At 36.7% G+C, this 21,873-nt stretch overlaps 2 protein-coding genes across 3 annotated transcripts in view; both read left to right on the forward strand.

The window, feature by feature from the left end:
- Positions 1-11,532, forward strand: part of LOC136805180 (oxysterol-binding protein-related protein 1-like) — a 29,266-nt gene extending 17,734 nt beyond the window's left edge. Inside the window, exons 4-27 of the mRNA XM_067061748.1 lie at positions 86-160; positions 534-645; positions 1,016-1,101; positions 1,751-1,827; positions 1,976-2,043; positions 2,134-2,246; positions 2,419-2,492; positions 2,893-2,956; positions 3,076-3,174; positions 3,560-3,688; positions 4,146-4,242; positions 4,521-4,627; positions 5,121-5,237; positions 6,754-7,004; positions 7,440-7,650; positions 8,172-8,269; positions 8,533-8,712; positions 8,849-8,927; positions 9,209-9,327; positions 9,575-9,764; positions 9,861-9,923; positions 10,136-10,196; positions 10,306-10,396; positions 10,696-11,532. Of these exons, the coding sequence (XP_066917849.1) occupies positions 86-160; positions 534-645; positions 1,016-1,101; positions 1,751-1,827; positions 1,976-2,043; positions 2,134-2,246; positions 2,419-2,492; positions 2,893-2,956; positions 3,076-3,174; positions 3,560-3,688; positions 4,146-4,242; positions 4,521-4,627; positions 5,121-5,237; positions 6,754-7,004; positions 7,440-7,650; positions 8,172-8,269; positions 8,533-8,712; positions 8,849-8,927; positions 9,209-9,327; positions 9,575-9,764; positions 9,861-9,923; positions 10,136-10,196; positions 10,306-10,396; positions 10,696-10,801 (2,667 nt within the window). The 3' untranslated portion in view covers positions 10,802-11,532. The remainder of the gene's footprint in view (positions 1-85; positions 161-533; positions 646-1,015; positions 1,102-1,750; positions 1,828-1,975; positions 2,044-2,133; positions 2,247-2,418; positions 2,493-2,892; positions 2,957-3,075; positions 3,175-3,559; positions 3,689-4,145; positions 4,243-4,520; positions 4,628-5,120; positions 5,238-6,753; positions 7,005-7,439; positions 7,651-8,171; positions 8,270-8,532; positions 8,713-8,848; positions 8,928-9,208; positions 9,328-9,574; positions 9,765-9,860; positions 9,924-10,135; positions 10,197-10,305; positions 10,397-10,695) is intronic.
- Positions 11,533-11,628: 96 nt separating this feature from the next.
- On the forward strand, positions 11,629-21,768 carry LOC136805167 (uncharacterized). Of its 2 annotated transcripts, none has more exons than XM_067061734.1 (19): positions 11,629-12,630; positions 12,864-12,977; positions 13,101-13,211; positions 13,618-13,728; positions 14,132-14,242; positions 14,791-14,904; positions 15,249-15,368; positions 15,736-15,843; positions 16,097-16,600; positions 16,802-16,912; positions 17,189-17,299; positions 17,484-17,591; positions 17,716-17,907; positions 18,265-18,372; positions 18,757-18,954; positions 19,335-20,105; positions 20,618-20,736; positions 20,986-21,130; positions 21,396-21,768. In XM_067061734.1, the coding sequence occupies exons 1-19, from the start codon at positions 11,823-11,825 to the stop codon at positions 21,575-21,577; spliced, it is 4,146 nt and encodes a 1,381-aa protein (XP_066917835.1). In that variant the 5' UTR covers positions 11,629-11,822; the 3' UTR covers positions 21,578-21,768. The 2 variants fall into 2 exon arrangements, 1 of the variants encoding a protein (XP_066917835.1); XR_010846349.1 differs by having other exon boundaries at positions 11,660-12,630; positions 19,335-20,332.
- The last annotated feature ends 105 nt before the right edge of the window (positions 21,769-21,873 follow it).

The following is a 21,873-nucleotide window of genomic DNA, read 5'->3' on the forward strand; positions in this document are numbered from 1 at the left end:
ACTTCTTTGTTGGGTTATAATCTGTTTGAGTTACAGAATCGACTGCTATTACCAATGTTATTAATTCTAAATTATCTTTTCAAAGCGTGGGTCGAGTGTAAACGGCATCAATGGAATGGGAGACACTCCATTACACAGGGCAGCATTCACTGGTCGAATGGTAATAACTGTTTAGTAAATCTAGTTTATATTAAGAAAAAACTTTCGTTAGAAGTACCCTTTGTGATTCAAGAATCAATGTCTGTCATATTTATTTTTCACTAATTTTTGTAAAGCAAAGCAGGACTCTTTATTTTTTATATCCAAAAAGGTATCTCAATATTTCTTTAGCAGTTTTTAAGGCCATTTGAAAAGGTTTAGGATTCAAAATAATCTTATCATAGACTTCTGTGAAATTAACATTTTATTTTTCTTGCAGTAAAAAAAACTCCACTATATGTTTCAAATAAGCATCTTACTTTAAAAAAATTATTTTATGAAAGAAAGTACCAGCACGCACCTTTCTGTAAGTCAAAATTGCTGTGTTATTTTAGGATATAGTACTAGCATTGTTACGCCATCATGCAGATGTGACAGTTATCAATGGTGAGGGAAGAACTCCACTTCAAATGACAGATGACCAGGAAGTAAAGAAACTCATCCAAGGTAATGATTATCTTCTTTCTTTTGGAAGTTAAATAGTTGATATATATAGCTTAAGGCAGTGGAGTCTGGGATTTGATAGAAACCAAATCAAAGTGGTATATTGCAAAATTTAGATATCTTTAAAGGGGTTGCTTGTATAAGGGAGTGTAACAAAGTGCAAGTTTTCAATTAAATGACTTTTATATCATCATTTTCAGGACAAAGGATTGCTAGGGCCTTGAACCATCTAGAAATGATCTTCCTTAAATTTGTTGTGGATAATTCCAAACATGGGAACTAGATATTTGATTCTTACCTTTCTTTCATCTTGAAAACGGCAGACAAAATTTGATTAATGTATAAAGGACCTAAAACTTGAATTTGTTTTCAGCTGCGGAGAGATCACAACAGTTGTCCAGAAATGAAGCTTTACTCCAAGCTACCATGGAAGGGGATAATGAGAAGGTTAAGAATCTGGTGAGAATTTCATTTCACATAATATTTGCGCTGGTTTTGAACATAATTTGCTCTCTTTTTAGTATAAAATGGCTTGTGGTGTTAACATTGATTTTTTTAAATTTGGAATCTTTGATAGTGTCACATAGAAATGGAGTGCCCTCATGTCTGCTCTTTTCTGACAAAATGGAGAAACCCAAACTTTTATGAAAATTTTTAACTTTTTGGCAGAAATATGCTTTAGCCACTTTTTGTCAGAAAAAAGGGAAGAAAGGTATCACTTACTTCTTTTTGTCAGAAAGATTATTTCAAACACTGTCAGTTCCATCATTTTTTGGTTAATAAGGTTTACTGACAAACCAAAGATACAGTTTCTGTAAAGGCATCAGTAAACATAAAAAAGAACACAATAAAACCCAAAACTAAACTTGAATGAGTAGAACAATAATTAGTCATTTGTTTTTTTGAGAGGGATATCCTATTTTAATTCTTAGCTGCAAACATGTTTATCAATTGTTTTTTTGCTACTTTTACTTAAAATCAAGAAATTGTATGTTACTTCCTTTTTTAAGAAAAGAGCGAATGTGTATACTACAGGCTTTGAAATATTCGAAGGAAGCTCTTCTTAATAAGCAGGTCAACATTCATTGCATATGACACTATCTTTCAGCTTTCCAGTCCATCTCCTCCTAATATCAACTGTCAGAACCTTCTCGGTAATACTGCCCTTCACTGTGCTGCTTTCAGGTATTTATTGACTTAAAACTATCTGCAACTCTTTTCATTTAACAAAATGTCCTATTAAAGCTGTGTTTTAACTGTGTCCTTCTTTCTTTCCTCTAACTTTGGTACAGTATTCCTTCAAAACTCTGACAATTTTCTGTCAACTTTTTAGGGGTCACAAAGAAATTGCAGTGCTTTTACTTCAGAATGGTATCGACTCAACGGTAAAGAATAACAGAGGTGAGCATTAATAACATTTTTTTACAAATGCTTTATCCTTCAAAGGTCTCTGCATACCAGTTCTTCATTGACGTTAATTTCTTATTTCAGGACTTTCTGCATTGGAAGTATCCAGAGACTCAAAGATGCGATTACTGTTAGATGTTCAACCTTTGCAAGCCATACAAAAGACTGTTCAACGATTTGAGGGATATATACTCAAGGTAAGAACTTCAAACGACCGTATGATAGTTAAGAAGTTTGGACAGCTTTATTTGTTTTGTTTCATTACTACTGTAGCCTTTTGTTTTTTGAGGTCACAACATCCGTTCATTTTGTCTTGTTCAGTATTTTTCTACTTTACTGTTTTACAAGTAAGCTGTCTTTCGTTTTCAGAGAACAAGGTTTTTCGGTTGGAAGAAGTACTGGATTGTTCTTGAACGGGGTATTCTATCTTCCTTTCCGACCAGGTATGAAACAGTTTTTCTTACTAATTGATTAACTATGTCCTGTTTTTTTGTGCTTTTTCTCTCAGTTCTTACTCTCCACTCCTTCTCAATTGCCTTTTTATTAAAATACCTTTAGGAAAAGGTAAAAACAAGAATATTCAGCCCAATGCTAGAGACATATTTCCTACTTAGTATTTTGAAACCACTCATTCCTTTGATTTTTTAACGAATGCTAGGTAACACCTATCACCAGATTTTTAAATTGTGCCAAGAAAAAAGAACATAGGAAGTGTCATCCGAAATGGCGTAAATTTTGATTTTATTCCATAGAAAGAGATGAACATTCCTCTTTAGCTTTTGGCTATACCTCATTAAATGGAATGGCTTCAATAGTCAAAGAAGTTTTATTTAATGCTTTCAGGGCAGACGCATCTTCTGGACTCAAAAGACAGTTCTTCAAATACCTTGATAATGCAAAAATCAGTGTAAGTAATTCTTTCCTTTTAGTCATTAATTTGAACAGGGTAAACCGAGGAATCAATTTGACTTATTTCAGTATGTAATATTTTCAACTTTTTATGTTTGCGTGTTTGGCAAATTTTAGTCGCACCAAGAAGACGATCGGAAGTTCAAGATCGAATATTCAGATCGCACAGTTCATCTGTTTACGGTTCTCCCGTCACATGGAGTTATTAACCGACAGGTACAACCCTTCATTTTTGTTAAAATGCTTTACATATTTAGCACTGCCCACTTAAAGCTTGACCCCAGTCAGCGGCGCTTAAACTAATATTATTTAATTGCATCTTTATGCACAAATATTTGCAACAAACCAATGCTATAGATTTGTAAGGATTTGTTTCGGTTATCCTAGGGTACAGATATCTAAAAATGTATTTTTTTTTGTGTTTTGAAAAGAGTGCCGTGGTGCTTTTTAGTAAATACGGTACAGTAAGTTTGTTTATTGTCCAGCTATTTGTGGATATAAATTTAATATATTCAATTTAAATTTTAAATATTTAAATTTACTGAAACAAATGGAAGAAGTGGGCCAAAAAAATTAGTTTCTGCTTTACTTTTGACTTTAGCGTTGGTTGAACTCGCTACATGAACACTGTGCATACAGTACACATTACAACAATCAACCACATATCGTTCTTATGGATGAACTGGATGAAGATTTTTTACCTCTTGGAAGCATGCAAGATGCTCTCAAGGTGACCATTTCCTCAATTTTTAATTGCACTATCTGTAAGCCCATTTTTATCCACATATACAGTAGATTACAGTAGTACGTCAAACTAATTTTGAGACTAGATATTATACAAAATAGGGGCAAATGAGTGCTGCAACCAGCTGCAACCTTTACACTATTTGATGGTACCGATGAGGCGGTTCAATTGATCAAAGGCATTATTGTCATCGATGTTTACAAAATAATTATTACCTTTTTTTTGTATTGTAATTATAGAGGATAATAGAACTGTATCATTCTGAAAAATTCCCGTGAAAAATCCTGAACACTTGACTGCTTTAGAACTCTATTGCACTCTTTCATAGAGATTTCAAAGAGCTAAGGTCAAACATATTAAATCTCTCATCTCATAAATGTCCCTTTATTTATTTTGGTTCGTTGGTTGAAATCAAAATGTTCATTTTCTTTATTTTTCACAGAACGCACAAGCACACCAACAAGTGTTGGACCAACAGGTGTCATCACTCTCATCTTATTTCTCATCACTACCCGACCATTCACAATCACTTCCCAAAGGTAAGCACTGCGCAACCACTACTGTTTTTATTACTACAATCAGTACTTTTTCTTAGATGGTTTCAGAAGTGTTGGTAAGACAACTTTGCGTTTGATTGACGATGATAGATGGTAGGTCTTTATTGATATTTAGGACACTTCTTGATTAAAGTTCAACACTGAATTAGATGTGAATTGTTATCTTCGCACACTCTAGAAATACTGATGAACATCGAATCGTGTTGGACCCTGATTATCTTACAGTCCTCATACCTGATACCAATACTTTAATTTTTCAGGTACACAGACGACGTTTCGAATGAAACTGAACGATGTGGTATCTTCATCTAACGAAGTCTGTTCCACACTGAACCATTGTCTCACCATACTTGTGCAACAAGAAGAGGTGGACAGTCCACTCATTTATTATTTAGCCTTAAGCTTTTTTCACATGCACGTAAAATTTTACTTTAGACCTTACGGAAAATTGTTCGCAAGGCTGTCTTTTGGGAATTTCCCCGACATTATGTAGAGTTTTTGTTGATTAAGAGGGTCTGACGTGATTTTACCTTCCGTTCAAAACTTTTTGAACGTAAGCAAACTCTACATAAGGCCTTAAAACACTACGTAAGCTCAGGGAAATTCCCCATTCTTCAAGGTCTTAAGTAAGATTTTACGTACATGTGAAAAAAGCTTTAAAGGGGAATTCTTGGTTTGGGAAAATGAAGAAATTTTTAGGGCAACTGATGAACTTTTCCTCGATTTTCTTGGTCAGCTTCAAGATGGTGGAAACAAAGATTTTAATAACAGTAACAATAAGTATGCTAACAGTCCCCACTAGCGAAAACGAATTTTGTTAATTTCTAATTACAAAGATTTCATTTTTTATTTTGTTACAGGTGCGCCGTCTGCAGTTGCAACAAGAAGCAGAGAAACGTCGTGTGTTGGAAGACGCATTGCACGTGTTGGCAAGGGAACATTTCGTGTTGGAGCAATCCATCAGATCGCAGAAAATCGTAAGTCTTCGCCTGTGAGTTTTAGATGCATAATGATTGTGTGCCTTATCAGAAACAACTTGTTTGACACTTTAGGTAAGCTTTAGATTGAACCTGTATTTTTTAAAAGCCTGTGTTCCCTATTGGATTTAATAATTTGAGAAACTTTTGAGACGAAACTTTGAGATATGCATTATAAAGATATCTTTTGATATCAGATAAATCAATTTCTACCTTTACAAAATGAGATTAAAATGATGAAATGAGGGAAATCGCTGCAAAAATTGTATTATTAAAACAACTTTGTCTCAATAATTCAAGAAAGACAATGTTATTTCTATCCATGCATCTTTTAATGCACATGAATTCTTAACTTGTTTTAATATTGTCTCGGTAATTCCTTTCGTCCAATATTTATAATGATGAAAGCATTACAATACATCTCTATAAAAATGAAATGTAAACATTTACATGCGGGCACTTTCGTTCTCTACTTTCATGAATGTTTCACGACAACACAAAAATGAAAAGACAGAAAGAAGCATGTAATAATAATGGAAATGTGATATGTTCAACTTTCTTCATTTATATGAAAATCAAGAATGATTTGAATGAGTTGCGGTATTTTTCATGTGTTGCGGTCTGTGAGAGAAATTTGATTATCAAACAAGAAGCTATTTTCTCATGTGATAAAACATTTTTTTTGTAATAGGGGCTTTAACTCGAAAGATTATAAAATCTACTTTTTGTGCAATGAATAAATTATCATTATAAACATCATGTAGTTAGAGAAAGAGAGAAATGTAACTTTGTATAACATTTGATGTTCTGTGTAAAAAAGAATGATGACATGTAAGAAGTGAAAGCTCTCTCCTCACCGTCACCGGCATGGTAATGGGTTGTTTGCATCTCATATTTCGTGTGCTCACAAACTATTTCAATTTGACTTTGTTGGAGTTGTTGCAATCTGAGAACGTCTATATACAATGTTGTGTGGATGCTGGCAATATTTTGTCAATGACATTTCTAGTGTTTTTTTTATTTGGATTGGGATTTTGATAAAACTAAAAATGTTACGTCTATGATGTCCTCTTCATCCTTGGAAAGGGGAAAGGCTAGTTTGCTTTCCAAAGTTATGAACAAAAAACCGGCCAAAACATTTCAAAAACGTCATTTTCGAGCAATACAATTTTTCCTCTTTCTTTTTTACATGAAAAAGAGTTTGTTTTTGTTGTGTTGCAAATTGTACTTTCAAAAGTGCGCCTTTACGAATATAATGTTTTTTTTCGAAATAGAACCTTAGCTCAAGCTTCACATTTAGGAAGGACAACTAAGTCTCACTTTTTACTGTTAAAAGTCTATAAAAATATAATTTAGATACAGAAGAACACTGAATACAACCGAGCTATTCAATCAAGCTAAAGATGGCACATTACCTGCCACAGGTTTCGTAATAAGGCCTCATAATAATGCACTTCAGGTCCTTTAATGATCTTGAATCTCCACAAGTTTGACCTATTTCCACATTTCCTTGCAGACCACACGTGATTGTATGGACGACAAGGATGATTACTTAGACGTATTTTACGATGCGACTGAAACTCTGTCCGAATACGAATTCGAAGCGTCCGTCCGAATCGAAGATGAATCGGAGGAATCGTCCAATGAGGAAGCACCGATGACGGCAACGACCGTTGACCACACTGAAAGTAATGGTGTGTTGAGTGTCCCACAGCAAAATGATGTCAAATTGTCGCCCAGAAGTCAGAAAAGGCTTCCCAAATATAGGTAGGTTGTTGACTTTCATCTATAAAGAAATATTTCCTGGTTGAAAATGTTGACCAATTTTTCCATCTGCATTACTGCTGTATGAAGAAAACGGTACTGCTCATTATTTTTTCGTTTGAAAGATCTGACGGTTCAAATCAAAAGAAATTCGGAGCTTTTGCATCGCGGACTGCACAGGACCGTAAAATATATACCCAGAAGAAAATCTTGGCTAGCAAGCAAATTTGGAATCTTTTAAGTCATTGCTATAGCCTCAACTATCATTTTCGGCCTCTGCCATCTATGAGTCTAAAACTGTGTATTATAGTCCCGACAAAGATGGACTTAGAGATAGAGAGATTTGAGTCCCGAATAAGTTTATCGAGAAAGCTGTGATTATACTTAAGTCATTGGTAAAGACATGTTTATATATCATTCATTCCAACTAATTTACAGGAAGCAACTTCCAGCCACCATGGCATCACGGAACGATTTCAGCGTGTGGAACGTGTTGAAACAAGCTGTGGGAAAAGATTTGTCACGCATCACAATGCCAGTCATCTTCAATGAACCTCTCTCCTTCTTGCAACGAATAAGTGAATATATGGATTATGTCGATATCCTTCATAAAGCTACTGAAACTGAAGACTCCCTTGAACGTTTATTGGTACGTAAACACTTCCCTCTTTAATTGTTTTTAGTTCTTGAGGCCCAAGTCATCCGCCTAGGTAGTCTAGCATTCACACACTGTAAAGAGATAATAACATTATCATGTAACACACATATCTCTGTAACAACGATTTTTTTTAAACGACCCCAGTCTATCTAATAGGCTTACAATCTCCTGTTAGTTCTAGCGCCAAAACTAAGCCCGGTCCAGACCTTCAATTCACCACTTCAGGCTTCACTTTTTCTTGCCCTCTGGTGTGGCCACGTCCTTAGTATAGCTTTTTTGTCTATGAGTGTGGTCGCTCGTCTCGCTTATTTAGGCAAATAAATCATTTACTTACTTACTACTTACTTACTTACTTCAAGCCTTTCGGGCTTCTATTTCATTGGGTTAGACACAAAAATCAACAAATTTGACAATCTTGATTCCCCATGATTCATTAAAACCGTAAAAAAATAGATTCCTTTTTCTTACCCAGTATGCTAACTCGATACTTCATCCTCCCTCTCTTCACACAGTTGGTATCAGTGTTCATGATCAGTTGCAACGCTTCCACCGAATCACGTATTGGAAAACCTTTCAATCCTCTCTTAGGTGAAACTTTCGAACTTATCAGGTAAGAAAGTCAGAAATGAGTTTTATTTTGTACAATAGCCTAAAAATGTAAATAATCTTATACAATGTGACTTTCCACTGACTCGCTGGAGATCAAAATAATAAAAGTTTCGAATATCATCAAGATTGGAAAAGCTCCTTTTTTATAGTTGGTGATTTTGCAATGGACTAAATTCTCGCTGGGGCCTGCGGAAAGGATTCCCCAATTTATCAGTGATATGGTAGCCTACGAAGATTTCATAATTTTCATGACAACATTTTTAGGGAAGACATGGACTTCAAGATCTGTGCAGAACAAGTGAGTCACCACCCACCTGTCAGTGCTTTGTATGCCGAAAGTGAATCCGGCTTCGAATTGACCATGACAATGCAACCGGAACTCAAATTCTGGGGAAAAGATATTGAAGTCAAACCCAAAGGTGGTGTCACCATCAAAATACCTAAGTACGTACTATTTACACTTTGTTGCTGATTTGTGTATCCCATTTTGTCATATTAAAAAAGCAAACAATATCTTTGATCTAGGCAAGATAGGTCAAAGTGGACTATTTTCTTGCTATATATTTCTCCCCTTTTGTAGATACAACGACATTTACACATTTGATTACATCAGCAGTGGTGTCCACAACATCATCGTTGGACAACTCTGGATCGAATTGGTGAGATTGAAGAAATATCTCTTCACTAGTAGTAGTTCTGTAAATTAGTCTTTGTTTAACGTTCATCTAACGTTAATTGAATGTTAGGGACGTAAAATGGACGTAGTTATGATGTGATGTACCAACTGGGTTTGGTTTTAGCCAATCGAAGGTCTTTCGTTTTCTTGAATATCATCTACAAAGCATATTTTCTTTTGTATTCAAAAACACATAGTCGGTGTCAGGCTTCGTTTTATTGAGCTGAACGCTTTTTAACATTAAAACTGTTGTGTTCATTACAGTACGGTTCATGCACGATACGCAACCAGACAACGGGAGAAAGCGCAACCATCACCTTCAAACCTGCCGGTTGGTTCAGCAAGGAGATGAACCAAGTCGAAGGATACATCTTCAACCAAAAGTAACAACAATTTCCACTGAGCCTTCATTCATCGCCATAAATATCAATAAACACATTTCCCTTGAACATATCCTTATAAGAACTTAAAAGAGATGGCGAAAGAGGGTTAGAAAACAAAACATTAGCAACACAGTCAACAACACAAAAGCTTTCCTTGCATTTTAGATTTGGTCAATATATACTTAATATTATCCCAACTCCTGAAGACTAGTATTTTCACACTGATACTGTTTACGCTTGACTCTAGGAAAGAAAAAGTGACATATTTGCGTTCGGATTGGACGAAGTATGTTTGTTCATGCCCGATCAAACACGAATCAGCATTACAAAACGCTCTGAAAGGACCACTGAGTGAAGATGATATCGAGTTATGTAAAATACCACCTGAAGCAACCATCAATTGGAAAGTCCGGCCCAAACCCTCTATCACTTCTGAGGTAAATCAATTCTTATTTGATATTCTAATGGTGCTCTCAACTCAGCTCTCAGTGCTGATTGGCCAAATATGAACCGTGTTTTTATTTTCATTACAGATGTACATGATGACAGAATTTGCCATGGGATTGAACGAGTTGTTAGATGAACACAAAGAAGTGGTATGAATCTCTTATGTCATTTCTAGTTGATAGGGTTTGCGAAGGCCGCGAAAGTACAAAACCCGGTTGCTAAAGATTGAGCTCTCAGATTGGTCGATTTTTCTGCACTATAAAAGCTTCTAAACAATAGCCCCCGATCCAATAAAAATGGTTTAATAATATCAGGTGTTGAAAGCTTTACTTTCATTAATGGCTTTTCCTTTACCTTTCAGGTTGCACCAACAGACTGCAGATATCGTCCTGACTTGCGTTGCTTGGAAAACGGTGACATGGGTAAGATACCCCCTTTTTACTGCGTTTATGGTTTCAACGACATCTCAAAGTGAATCCTCCCCTTAAAATAACCGGACTTACATTGCTCATCAAACTTTCATTTTCGTAGACGCTGCTGCACAAGAAAAGATTCGTCTAGAAGAAGCTCAACGAGCACGACGCAAAGAACGCAATGCTACTGGAGGTACTTGGTCTCCAAGGTATTTCCTATGCTTATTCTCGTCACTATAAATATGGAAGAAGCTAAATATGTATTTTTTAAATTTTTCTCGTGATATTTTGAGAGCAGTCGTCCCTGTACGTAAGCAACTTTCGCTACACTTTGACCGCATTATCGAGGATGAAGAGAGATGATACCGGGCTTTTTCTAGTTCAGAAAAGCACATAGCCACTCGAATTTATTTCTCCTGGATCTTCCTGCACGTCTTAAACTTGTTGTTGGTCACAAACCCTATACTAATAAATTTGAACCATAAAATCATTTCGTATTTACTTTCAGGTGGTTTTCATACGATGTCGTCGACCACTCTGATTCCAAAGAATGGATGTACACCAACAAGTATTTCGATAGAGACTTTTCTACATGCCCACAAATCTATGAATAATTACTTTCCATTTTTTTAACAAAAATTTCTTCATTTTTAAACCAAAAGCTATCCAAAAGTACCACATTTTCATTCACCATTTCACTTGCACGTAATTTTTCTTTATCTGTTTCTTTTCTTTACTCGTTTTCTAGTCTTAGATGTATCTTAGTGGGGTGCCTTCAAATGTTTTTAAGAATTATTCATTCCTGGGTTTATTCAAGATTTTGGTGATTATTTAAGACAGTGATGTGTTATATAGGAGAGCGTCATCTTATCGAATTGACTTGTTCGAGATTGAGGTTAATTTATTTATGGTAATAACACAAACCTCACTGTAGGCCAAATTATCCAAATCCTGCATGTTGGGCTGTTGTAGGTTTATCGCTCAAATTTGCCATTTTTCGACCCTTTGTTACTTTGAGTATTTTGTAACAATTAGAATAATGGAATTTTGATATTTATGTAGTAATAAAATTTAAAATGCATTTTTCCCAATTTTTGCTTTTTATTTCTTAGCATATTTTCTTCATTTCTAATAATAATAATTGAAGATTTTAATTTTTTTTACTGTGAATCAAAATAAGGATCAAGCAATCCTTTTGGCTCAACAAACTGCATGGTACTGTTTGTGGTAGAGCACATGACATTTACACATTTTATTAGTTATTTTTTGTATGTAAAACTTAATTTTGATACTTAATTGCATAAACAAATAAAAAAAGATTTTTATGAATTAAGAAAAGTGAAAACTTTATTTTGCTGTTTTTTCGTTTTAACACCCATCTTGAAGAAATTTCACCTTGAGTATAATTACAAACATTCTAAACCATTCAAGCGTTGAAAACACTTTTGTTTGCCGCTTTTGATAAGGAAACTGAAAGAAATTAAATCTGTTTCATCCTACCACCAAATTTTTGGGAAAAAATTGAAACTGACAAATTATTTTCATTTTAGCATGCTCCTTTGAATTGGGAATGTATGTTTGATTTTTATGGCGTCATTATTAAAGGGTATTCGATGATGTTTCATCCAGATAATTATGCACCGCATAACCATTTTACTGACATTCATATTACTATTGAACAATGTTGATGCTTACAAACGCCATAAACGTTGGGTGGACGTCGACGATGACGATCAACAAACACGAAACACCAACCGCCAACAAACTCCTACTTTGAACGCCCAACCGCCCTCAGATTTAAACGGACTGAGCAATTTTGTGCAAAACCTTGACCAAGGGATTGGTGAGAGATACCAATCGATAAACGATGTGTCGAATTTACGTTCGCTTGAGACGAATCAAGCACCAATCGAGGTGAATCAGCCACCAGTAGAAAGTTCACCAGTTCTCGCTAACGGTCCACGTGGAGGTGGCGGTGGTGGTGGTGGGTTAACCATGGAGCAACCGGTAGAGTTATCCTCGCCGCAACAATTGATCAATGAATTTCATGGTCCTTTGAAATCTATCGTTGGTGAAAAAGAACTTTCTTTACCGCCCATTGAAGGATGTCGTGAGGGCGTTGAGGGGTGCCAACTTGCTAACCCGCCCATAGAGACGCCCATAGCTGATACAACAGGCGTCAGCACTCCTGACCAAGCCTTCCACACACATGATAGTGGAGAAATAACCTTACAAGGCAATATTTTCCAACCAGGGCCTTCCTTACAGCGCGTTGAACCGGAGATCCATCAACAATCTCCAGAGCCTGTTTTACACAAAATTGTACCAGGAAAGACTGTGTTTTTAAGACCAGTGCAATTATTTCGGAAGCCGAACCATATTTTTCGACATTTTCATCATCGGCCACGGATCTTTGTTATTCATCGAAGAAGAAGGAAATATAGTATGTTCCCCTTATCAGTTATTCGGTATTCATCAGATAATATCATATTAACATTGCATTATATCTTATTACAAACTGGCTTTTATGGGTGATCATAGTTGGCAGTCTTTTATCATTAATGTTTGGCATTTATTGAAGTGAGCTGGACGCTTTCAACTTGATTTTTTTTCGGCTTTACAACATCTTTTACGTAACTACTTAATTGACGTAATATTCATTTCTCTTACCATTAGGGCCAGTTCATGTTTGTGAAACGACAGATTGTAAGAACGGTGGTTCTTGTACCGTTGTCAACGATAAAGTCAGATGTTTGTGTCTTCGTGGATTCAAAGGATTACACTGTGAAGGTAGAATGCTGTGGATCTATTTTTTCATATCATTTATATCGTGATGCACACTAAGATTGACAATGGATATCCTTAGAGACATTTATTTTTTTTACTTGCTTATTCTGTTTTTCCATGTTTCAGAGACGAGCAAATGTTATCCGAATCCGTGTTTGAACTCTGGTAAATGTTATGAAGACGACACAGGATTTTCATGCACATGTCCAATATCATACTATGGTGAACGATGTGAAGGTATCCTCGCTGCTCTCTTGTAACTATAGTTAAGCTCTTCAAACTGGTCCTTAAGGACATCAGCCGTTTGGTTTCCCTATTGCTATTAATTACCCTTTTCTAATAAAGTCCGCTTTAAGTGTGCACTACTAATTCTTCTTTTGATTTCCATTTTTGAACCATAATGCTTCAATTCTAACAAAATTTGTGTTTTATGAAGTGTCCATTGTTAACTGGATAGATCTTTTCCTGAAAGGATGATTTCAAAATTTTTGGTAATCAAAATGACAAATGCAGAACAAAATAATGAAATCTTTTGATGCTAGAAACTTTTAATTTTTGGTAAGCATTTTTCGGAAAATGGTAAACAAAACAAGAAAATGAAATGAATTTTCAAACTTGTCACTACTGTTATCTCTTCTTGTAGCACGAAGTTTTTGTCATCCGAACCCATGTCGAAATGGTTATTGTTACGAGAAACATCCTCATGGTTTTGAATGTTCTTGTGATTCTGGTTTCAAAGGAATCAGTTGTGAAAGTAAGGATAAGTTGTATACCGAGTTTATCGTTCCACATCTGCAATTTGAGCTTTACTAAGCTCATTTGACGCCAATCGATACTTCGATTATCAGCCGGATCCAGAGAGAATGACATATGAGTGCAGGTAGAGAGTCTGTCACCATTATTTCCCTAATACTAATACTATATTTTCCCTTGGTAGTGTGATGGTTTCGATCACAGACTTGCACCGCAATGCACTGTGTTCGAATCCCAAGCTCTTCCAGGCAGAATTGTTAGGAAGATATGGTTATAGACTCTCTACCTTCACTCATAAGGATTAGTTATATCTAGAATGTCTTTATAAGGAAATGATTCCGTCGACATTTACTTATCGATTAATCTTTGAAGACTGTTAGAAACTTGCACTGCTTCTTTTTCAGCACCATCCTTCTGCCATCCGAACCCTTGTTTGAATGGAGGGATCTGTTCAGAAGATGATACTGGCTACAAATGCTCATGTGCTAAGGGTTTCTATGGCACCAATTGTGACTGTAAGTTGCCCTTCATTTGCTTTCTGATAACGGTTACGAAGGTTTCTGTCTGAGAGGGGTAAGAGAGATGAACCATCCCATCAAGGGAACTGGCCTAAAAATAAACTAAAATTTTTAGAATATTGTAGGAAATCACTACGTTAAAAATGAAATAGTAGCTAAGAATTTCAATTTCAATCCAGTGCCATATCACACTAGTCAACAATATTAACATTAATATTTCTCAAAGCTTTATAAATGTCTCGGTCATATGTAAATTCTGGGCTCCTTTTGGACGACGATTATTAACCCAAGACGAGAAAAGCTTGCGTGGCAGTCTATCAATAGGCATTCACGCAACATGCCCAAGCCAAGCAATCTGGCGAGAGGTGACATATGAGGCTTTTGGTTCCAACCCTGTGGATAAATACTTGTGTACGGTTTACTCGACACATGGCTCTGATGCAAATGTGGTGAAAGGATTCTGTCTTTAATGTACTAAGTGTTTGACCTGATTTTCCTTGGAAGGATGTACAGGTTTCTTATGGCTTTATCTACTTGTTTTGCAGTCAAACGCCAAGTATGTCAAGTGAACAGTTGTCAGAATGGGGGAAGTTGTGTACAAGATTTGGATACCATTCACTGTTTATGTTCTGATGGGTTCAGAGGTCGCCTCTGTGAAGGTATGATATCTTTTTTGGTAGATTTCTGCTCATCCTCTAACGAAAAAGTTTCATGTAGGAAATATAAAAAGGTCTGGAAGTCAATTTACCTTTTTCGTCCTTTATATTTTCCTGAGTAAAGTGTTGACCTCTAAATGCCTATTTCATGTATTGCTTCATAATTTTCAATTTTCATTTGAAACATCTTCTATAAACACAAAACTTGTGCTGGCTGATTAAGGTTTTCTTTTCACGGTACAACAAGTGAGTCCAAGCGTTATTACTTGTTTGTGGTAAAAAAGGAAAAGATTTCCATGACCTAAATCTATTAAAGCTTTAAAACACTATTTCATTTGTATTTTCAGAGAAGATCTTTCGACCTTGTGGTCCAAATGTTTGTTTGTTTGGTGGAACATGCTTAGCGACTGGACAGTTTGATTACAAGTGTATGTGCCCTCCAAGCAGGACTGGTCGTCGTTGTGCTAGTAAGTAATAATCGATTCCCGGAAAATCCTCCTTTGGTGATTTGACCAGGGGAAATTCACTGAGCGGGGATTCACCTGGAAATACAGGGGTATTTACCAGGGATGATTTCCGAACACCGTAATTATTTATCAAATAGGACTTTGAGAGAGTAACTGTACCTCCTGTTTGGTGTTTATCCCTTTACACCTATTGAGCAAGTCTTGTAACGTACGCTGATGACTATTTCAATGAAAACATTCACCAAAAAATCCGCCCTTTGCAACAAAAGCTCTTTGAGATTTGAGATTCTGTTTTCTTTTGTGCTTTAGATACAACAACGCTAAAATGACATAAAATTAAATCATTTTTCGATATGTTTCTTTGCAGGCATAGTAGAGGAGCCTTGTACGAACTGTCACACGCATGCGCTGTGTGTGGAGCAAACATGCAAATGTCGTCCTGGGTATGTTGGTAGTGGTATCTTTTGTGAAAGAGGTGAGAAATGTGATGTAATGTTAGATAATTTGTCGAAAATCAACATGAAGAGCTAAGAGGCTGCATGGTTAATTTGTAAAATAAAAAAATATCAGACGTTTTTAATTTAAATTCGGATTCTAATTTTCAAAATTTAAGGAGTGACACTCAGTCACAACCTTTGGAGCTCAGTAATTTTTCAGAAGACTTAAATTCAGTTTTGTTTTTCACACTAAAGAACAAACAAACGAAGGAAGATTTTCCTTTTTTATAGCACCAAGTAAATGTCATCCGAACCCATGTGAGAATGGAGCACAATGTACTGACAAATATTATTACATGGATGTGATCAGTGAAAACGTCCAACCTCTCACCTCCTCATCTTCATCGTCATCATCTTCGTCAGCTGAAGAGACGAACGGGGAAGTCAGTGAAGCCATCGAGAACGTTACTCCTCAACAAAAAGAAGAAACTGCCATCATCAGTCAAGAAAACGGTGATGAACGCTCCTTACCTGATAACATTCACGCTAACGATATGAGTAAAGAGAATTTTGAGAGCGCTCTCTCAGGACACGATGTGTTGAACCATTTTTCACTTACTAATGGATTCCTTTCGAAGAAAGATTCTATCGGTTTTGCGATAAACTCAAATTCTACACGAAAGAGACGTGATGTGGGGATTGAAAGCCTTCCTGATGGAGTAGATAAGAACATTCTGGATATCTATGGCTTTTATTGTTCATGTCCCAAAGGGTTTAAAGGATTGAAGTGTGGACGTAAGTGGATCTCTATGCTTTAGTGTTTATGAAATTTCTTTTTTAGTATCTACCTTTACAAGCTTTTTTACCTGGAATAGTTTGAATGTTACCACGATATTTATTTGTATGGTTATCATAAATTTCAATATTCACTTAAATACTTTCAGTTTAAGTTGCCAAGAATTGTTTCATTCAGTCCGCTTCTCTACCTTGTACTAGAAATGGAGCCATGTGATCCAAACCCTTGTTTACACGAGGGTGTTTGCGAAGAGAAAGATGGACTTCCCTCATGTATTTGCAAATTCCCCTATGTTGGTGCACGCTGCAACAGTAAGTCCATGAAGCAACCCTCTTGTTAATACTAAAGTTAATACTTACTTTTTTGCGTTGTAGTGAACATTGTCCTTTGCTCGGTTTGAAAATGTTTGCAAGAAATGCTTTTGAAAAGTTTGACGAAGGAGCTGTCCAATTTATCCTTTTAAAAATGAAAAGTAAAAAAATCGGAGTTGATTTTAGTGTTGGATATTAATTAAACTTGAATTAAAGCATTCCGAAATGCTTTTCCACATGACACTTTTTATAACATCTCACTTCTTTCATTTGCAGCAACCAACGCATGTGATCCGAACCCATGTCGCAATGGAGGTCGTTGTACGGACGTCAAAGGACAAGCTACTTGCGCATGTCAACCGAGATTCGAAGGAGAAAAGTGTGAAAGTAAGAAACTTCTTAATCTTTCATTCATTTCGCTACGTTCCAAATTGAAAACACGATATTGTATTTAGCTGTAGAAACCAGGAAACAAGGCCATCTTAAATCTTGAATTGAGCTAAATGTCTAAGGAAAAAAATTAGGTCATTTTATAAATGTAGCTGAAACGATATCATCATATCTTTTCCAGTCAACAAATGTGACAAATGTCATCCGAATGCAGATTGTGTTGGAAACGGTCATTGTGTTTGTCGTCAAGGTTACACTGGTGATGGTGTCATCTCGTGTGAGAAAGAAGGTAACAAAGTCAGTTTAATTAAAAAGTTACCTTTTACATTCTCTTTGAAAAGCCACGGGTAGTTTTATGGTAGTCAACTCTCGATGGTCTTTCTTATCTCCATCTTTTCATATCTGCTTACCAGGAAACAACAATCAGGATCCATGTCTACTGAAACCTTGCAAGAATGGAGCGACTTGTGTTGCTCATGACAATCAGTTCAAATGTTATTGCAGACGAGGGTTCTCTGGTCGTTTGTGTGAACAAGGTGGAGGTGGACACAATGAAGGCGCAACCACCCCTCTTCCACCCATCACTCAACCACCGGAAAAGAAATGTATGTCATTTTCACTGAGTTTAGAGCCCGAAGGGGATGCAAGAAAAGTCGAGCCTTTAAGATTTGCGTCACATTTAAAACAACGGATTGAATCTAGCCCTTATTTGTTCGTAAGAGGCATATTTTTCGAAATCTGGCGTTGGGTTTGACTTTCAATCTTTCAAATTTTCATTTTCAATCAACTTTTGATGGGAAATAAGTGGCCAATGGGGCTTTGAATAAAATGGTCATTTTACTCGGTTGATAAAAGCTCGACCCACCCTTATCGATATCGTACTAGATCTTTTGTTTGCGCAGATGACACTAGCTAAGGTGAATTCATTATTTTTAGTTATTTTTCCTAATCTTTCTTTGCAGCCAATCTATGTCATCCAAACCCCTGTTTGAATAGTGGTCAGTGTATGGATGTGGGTGACTCTTATGATTGTATTTGCATGTCGCAGTATAAAGGGAAACATTGCGAAGGTCAGTTAGCTGCTCTTACTTGTTAAGGACTTTAAGCCTTAGATTATTCTCTTTATTATTTCTAAGGGAAAATGAGGGTTATTCATTCCTTTGATCCTTAATTTGCTTGAAATTTAGTTATTCCGGGCTCATTTTAAATAAAAGTTGTTCAGTTTTTTTCGGCGTTTTGGAGCCTCTCTGTTTCTATATAAATCTTTCTGGACTGCTGTTGGTTTTGTCGAGGTATGAACTCGACAACTGAATTATGAACTACATTTTAGAATATCGAAATTACCATTTTCTTTTCTTTATATAATTCTCGCTACCGTTCCATAATTATCCATCTCAACCAAAGTTCTTTTTAACATTACAATTAAGCAAGATAACTTTTATTTTATTTTACAGAGGACAAATGCATGGAATGTGACATCGAGGCTACTTGCACAAGTGGTCGATGTTATTGTAAAGAGGGCTTCCACGGTGATGGATTCAGTTGTATAAGAGACCAGCTGTGCGATGAACCTTGCCCCAAACATTCTCGTTGCGAGGGCAATAATTGTGTTTGTTTCCAAGGCTACGATTTCCATAATGGCCAATGTTTACGTAAGAATTTCGTCGTTTCTAGATTTTACTTATACCTGCAAAAGACACGAATTTTTGCTAGAGTACTGCAGTTCTCTTTATTTCGAAGTTGTCTCCAATATTGACCTTTATCATATATTACGACCAGTTATCTAAGAAAATGAAGACACTCGTTGAATTTTGTTCACGGGCTCCACGGCTAGCTCGGCTACCTTTAATCTGAACAGAGCTTAGCAAGGAACTGGGAACTCCTGTTTTGTGGCGCTATATCTTAAGGTATACTTGTCGATCGCTTTACTTTCCAGAAACTATGAAAAGAAAGTGATTGTTGTTTTACACGTCTCATGTTTCTTTCCTTTTTATTTGCCTCAACTTAAAAGTGAGCTCTTTTTCGTTTACAGATTTTACAGATCCAGTGTTGTACCAACAGAGTGCTCCACCCGCAGAAACACCCATCCTCCAACAACATCACCATCTTCAACACTCACCTTCTATTGCCGATGTTCCCCTCCTCCATCATGATGGTACACCCGTCACCCATGGTGCCACCCTCCACCCACACCTCCCACATATCAAACATGTTATCTCCATTCAAAAGCACCCTCTTAATGCTACCCAAGATTTTCCACATGTTAGTGAGGCAGCTAAACCAGCACCCTTCATACCTCCTCCTCCACCACCTCCGCCTCCTCCTCCTCCTCCTCCTCCTCCTCCACCGCCAGTTTTAGTGCACGGTGCTTTCATACTACACCCTGAGCAAGTGCAGCCACAACAGGCTGCAGTTATTGCACAGCCTGTAGTTGCACAGCCTGTAGTTGCACAGCCTGTAGTTGCACAGCCTGCAGTTGCACAGCCTGCCGTTGCACAGCCAGTTCACGATGCCACACAGCCAATGTTTTACCCGCAACCCGTCATCACATTTGACCCTTCACAGCAACATCAACAGGCTTACGTCGAACCCAACACCGCTTCTTCTTTATCCCAATCTCACTCCTACCCGCAAACATACGCACCCAATACTAACGTCATTTCTTCCTTTGCTAACAACGCCCAAACTCAAAGCACTTACTCCTCCTCAATACCACCCTCCGCCCAACAGCAACAACAATACGCCTATCCTCAATCCAACCCTTCTGCTTCTCAAGACACCGCATCGCAGAACAAAATGAAGGGTACGTACAATCCTTCATACGTAGCTAGTTTTGACGAAAATGGCGAAGAAAACCCATCTTTTACTCCTGGTGCTAGATTGTAAATATTGTATAAAAAGGACTTGTAGATAGAAACCTATTAAACCAACCCTTTCCTCCAAACCTACTCCCCTCTTCCGCGGCATCTCAAGAAATTCATGGCGTTTTCTTTGCTGAATGGCGAGAAAGAATCCAAATTCCAATTAGAGGTACAAAACTTATCTCCCCCCTGACTTTGGAAAGATAAGAGTTTTAAATTGGATACTTCTTAAATTTTCTCTTCACTAACATCTTCCCCTTATTCCATCAATACACGGGTAGATAAGCTCTGCTTTTGGTTACTTTATATTCTTTCCAAGTATTAGATCCAAACCTGTGTATTAGTCCTCTTTCATTGTCAACACAGCATTTTCGTCAAACCTGAAACAACTTTGTTCATTTTAGCTAACTTAATTCTTATAACGTAACTTACTATACTTTCTTTATGTTTGCAGAATTACAAGAGCTTGGAGTTCCAAACGACGTCGCCCAACAACTTGTTCAATCAGTCAACAATCCATCACAAAATAAAGCTAATGGATTGAAAGAAGATATCATTATTTCTGTGTTCCAGGTAACTAACTACCCACTCATAAAAAACATTTTCAGAAAAAGTCTAGTTGGAAAATCTTCTTTTAAACTTAAAATCTAATTTGCTAAAAATGGAAGCATTATTTTTGGCGACGGTCCTGAACACTTATACGAGCTTTTCTGTAAAAGAACCTTTGGATGATTACGAGATATGGTGAATATTAAACGAGATTTCATAGGACAGTCACTGGATTTGCAAATTCATGGTCATCTAACTTTTCTCTTCCATTAGAACCTTGGTTGTTGGCGAGATGCTACGTCAAATGCATGGTGGCCTTCACAGCAACAAGCTTATGGAAAACGTGGCAATATTCCCAGTGTGGAAGGAATGTACTCAAGGATCACCGATGATTACCGGTCAAGGAAAGATGCCGTCGGTACGTTGTTGAACCTAACTTAGCTGCTTAGTCTACTTTCTTTATACGGCAATGCATGAAAGATTACTTTACATACGTTATAGCCTATAGATGGGAGAAGCAAATAATTGGTTGGAAGGAAAAGAATCTGAAAATGAAAGCCGGGGGTTGTGGTAGCGATGTTCTGGGTGGGAGTTTCGGAAATGAGGCTACTATTGAAGATTAGCGGAAGAAGAAACTTTTGCATATACATTTTCGAAAAAACTATTTTCTTCTCTTTGACCAGGTCAATGTGCGGACGTCGCGAAAGAGCTTGGTTACAAAGTGTTCGCCATAAAGAATGGTGGTCAGTGTTTGACGTCAGCGGATGCTCACCTTCTGTACACGCGGTATGGACGATCGACTGATTGTGCTAACGGTGTGGGATCAACCGACTCCTCGGATGTCTATTCCCTTGTAAATCATTGATTTCTTCATCATTCAACTCTTTGGTTTGTTTCAGTCATTCGTATGCCTCTTATTCTTTCTAATTTATACACCTATACCACTGAAACTAGTAATTTTCATATATATATTTTTTTCAATTTCATAAATTGTACATAACTTTTTCTTTATATCATGTTTTATTATACAAAACATCTTATGCCCTATAAAAACTCGGTGATTCGTTTCTTATACTTCTTTGTCAGCTCATATTCTTTGAAACACTTACTATTCTTCAGTCAGCTCAAGGCACTTGATCAGCTAGAAGTTGCCCTGTTGCA

Source organism: Clytia hemisphaerica, unplaced genomic scaffold (assembly GCF_902728285.1).
Source record: "Clytia hemisphaerica strain Z4C2 unplaced genomic scaffold, Clytia hemisphaerica genome assembly, whole genome shotgun sequence".
NCBI classification, from domain to species: domain Eukaryota; kingdom Metazoa; phylum Cnidaria; class Hydrozoa; order Leptothecata; family Clytiidae; genus Clytia; species Clytia hemisphaerica.

Coding starts and splice junctions, on each gene's coding strand:
- LOC136805167 (XM_067061734.1), top strand. CDS start 11,823: ATGCACCGCATAACCATTTTACTGACATTCATATTACTATTGAACAAT. Junction 18,955..19,334: donor CCATAATGGCCAATGTTTAC/GTAAGAATTTCG, acceptor TTTCGTTTACAG/ATTTTACAGATCCAGTGTTG. Junction 20,106..20,617: donor ATCGCAGAACAAAATGAAGG/GTACGTACAATC, acceptor TTATGTTTGCAG/AATTACAAGAGCTTGGAGTT.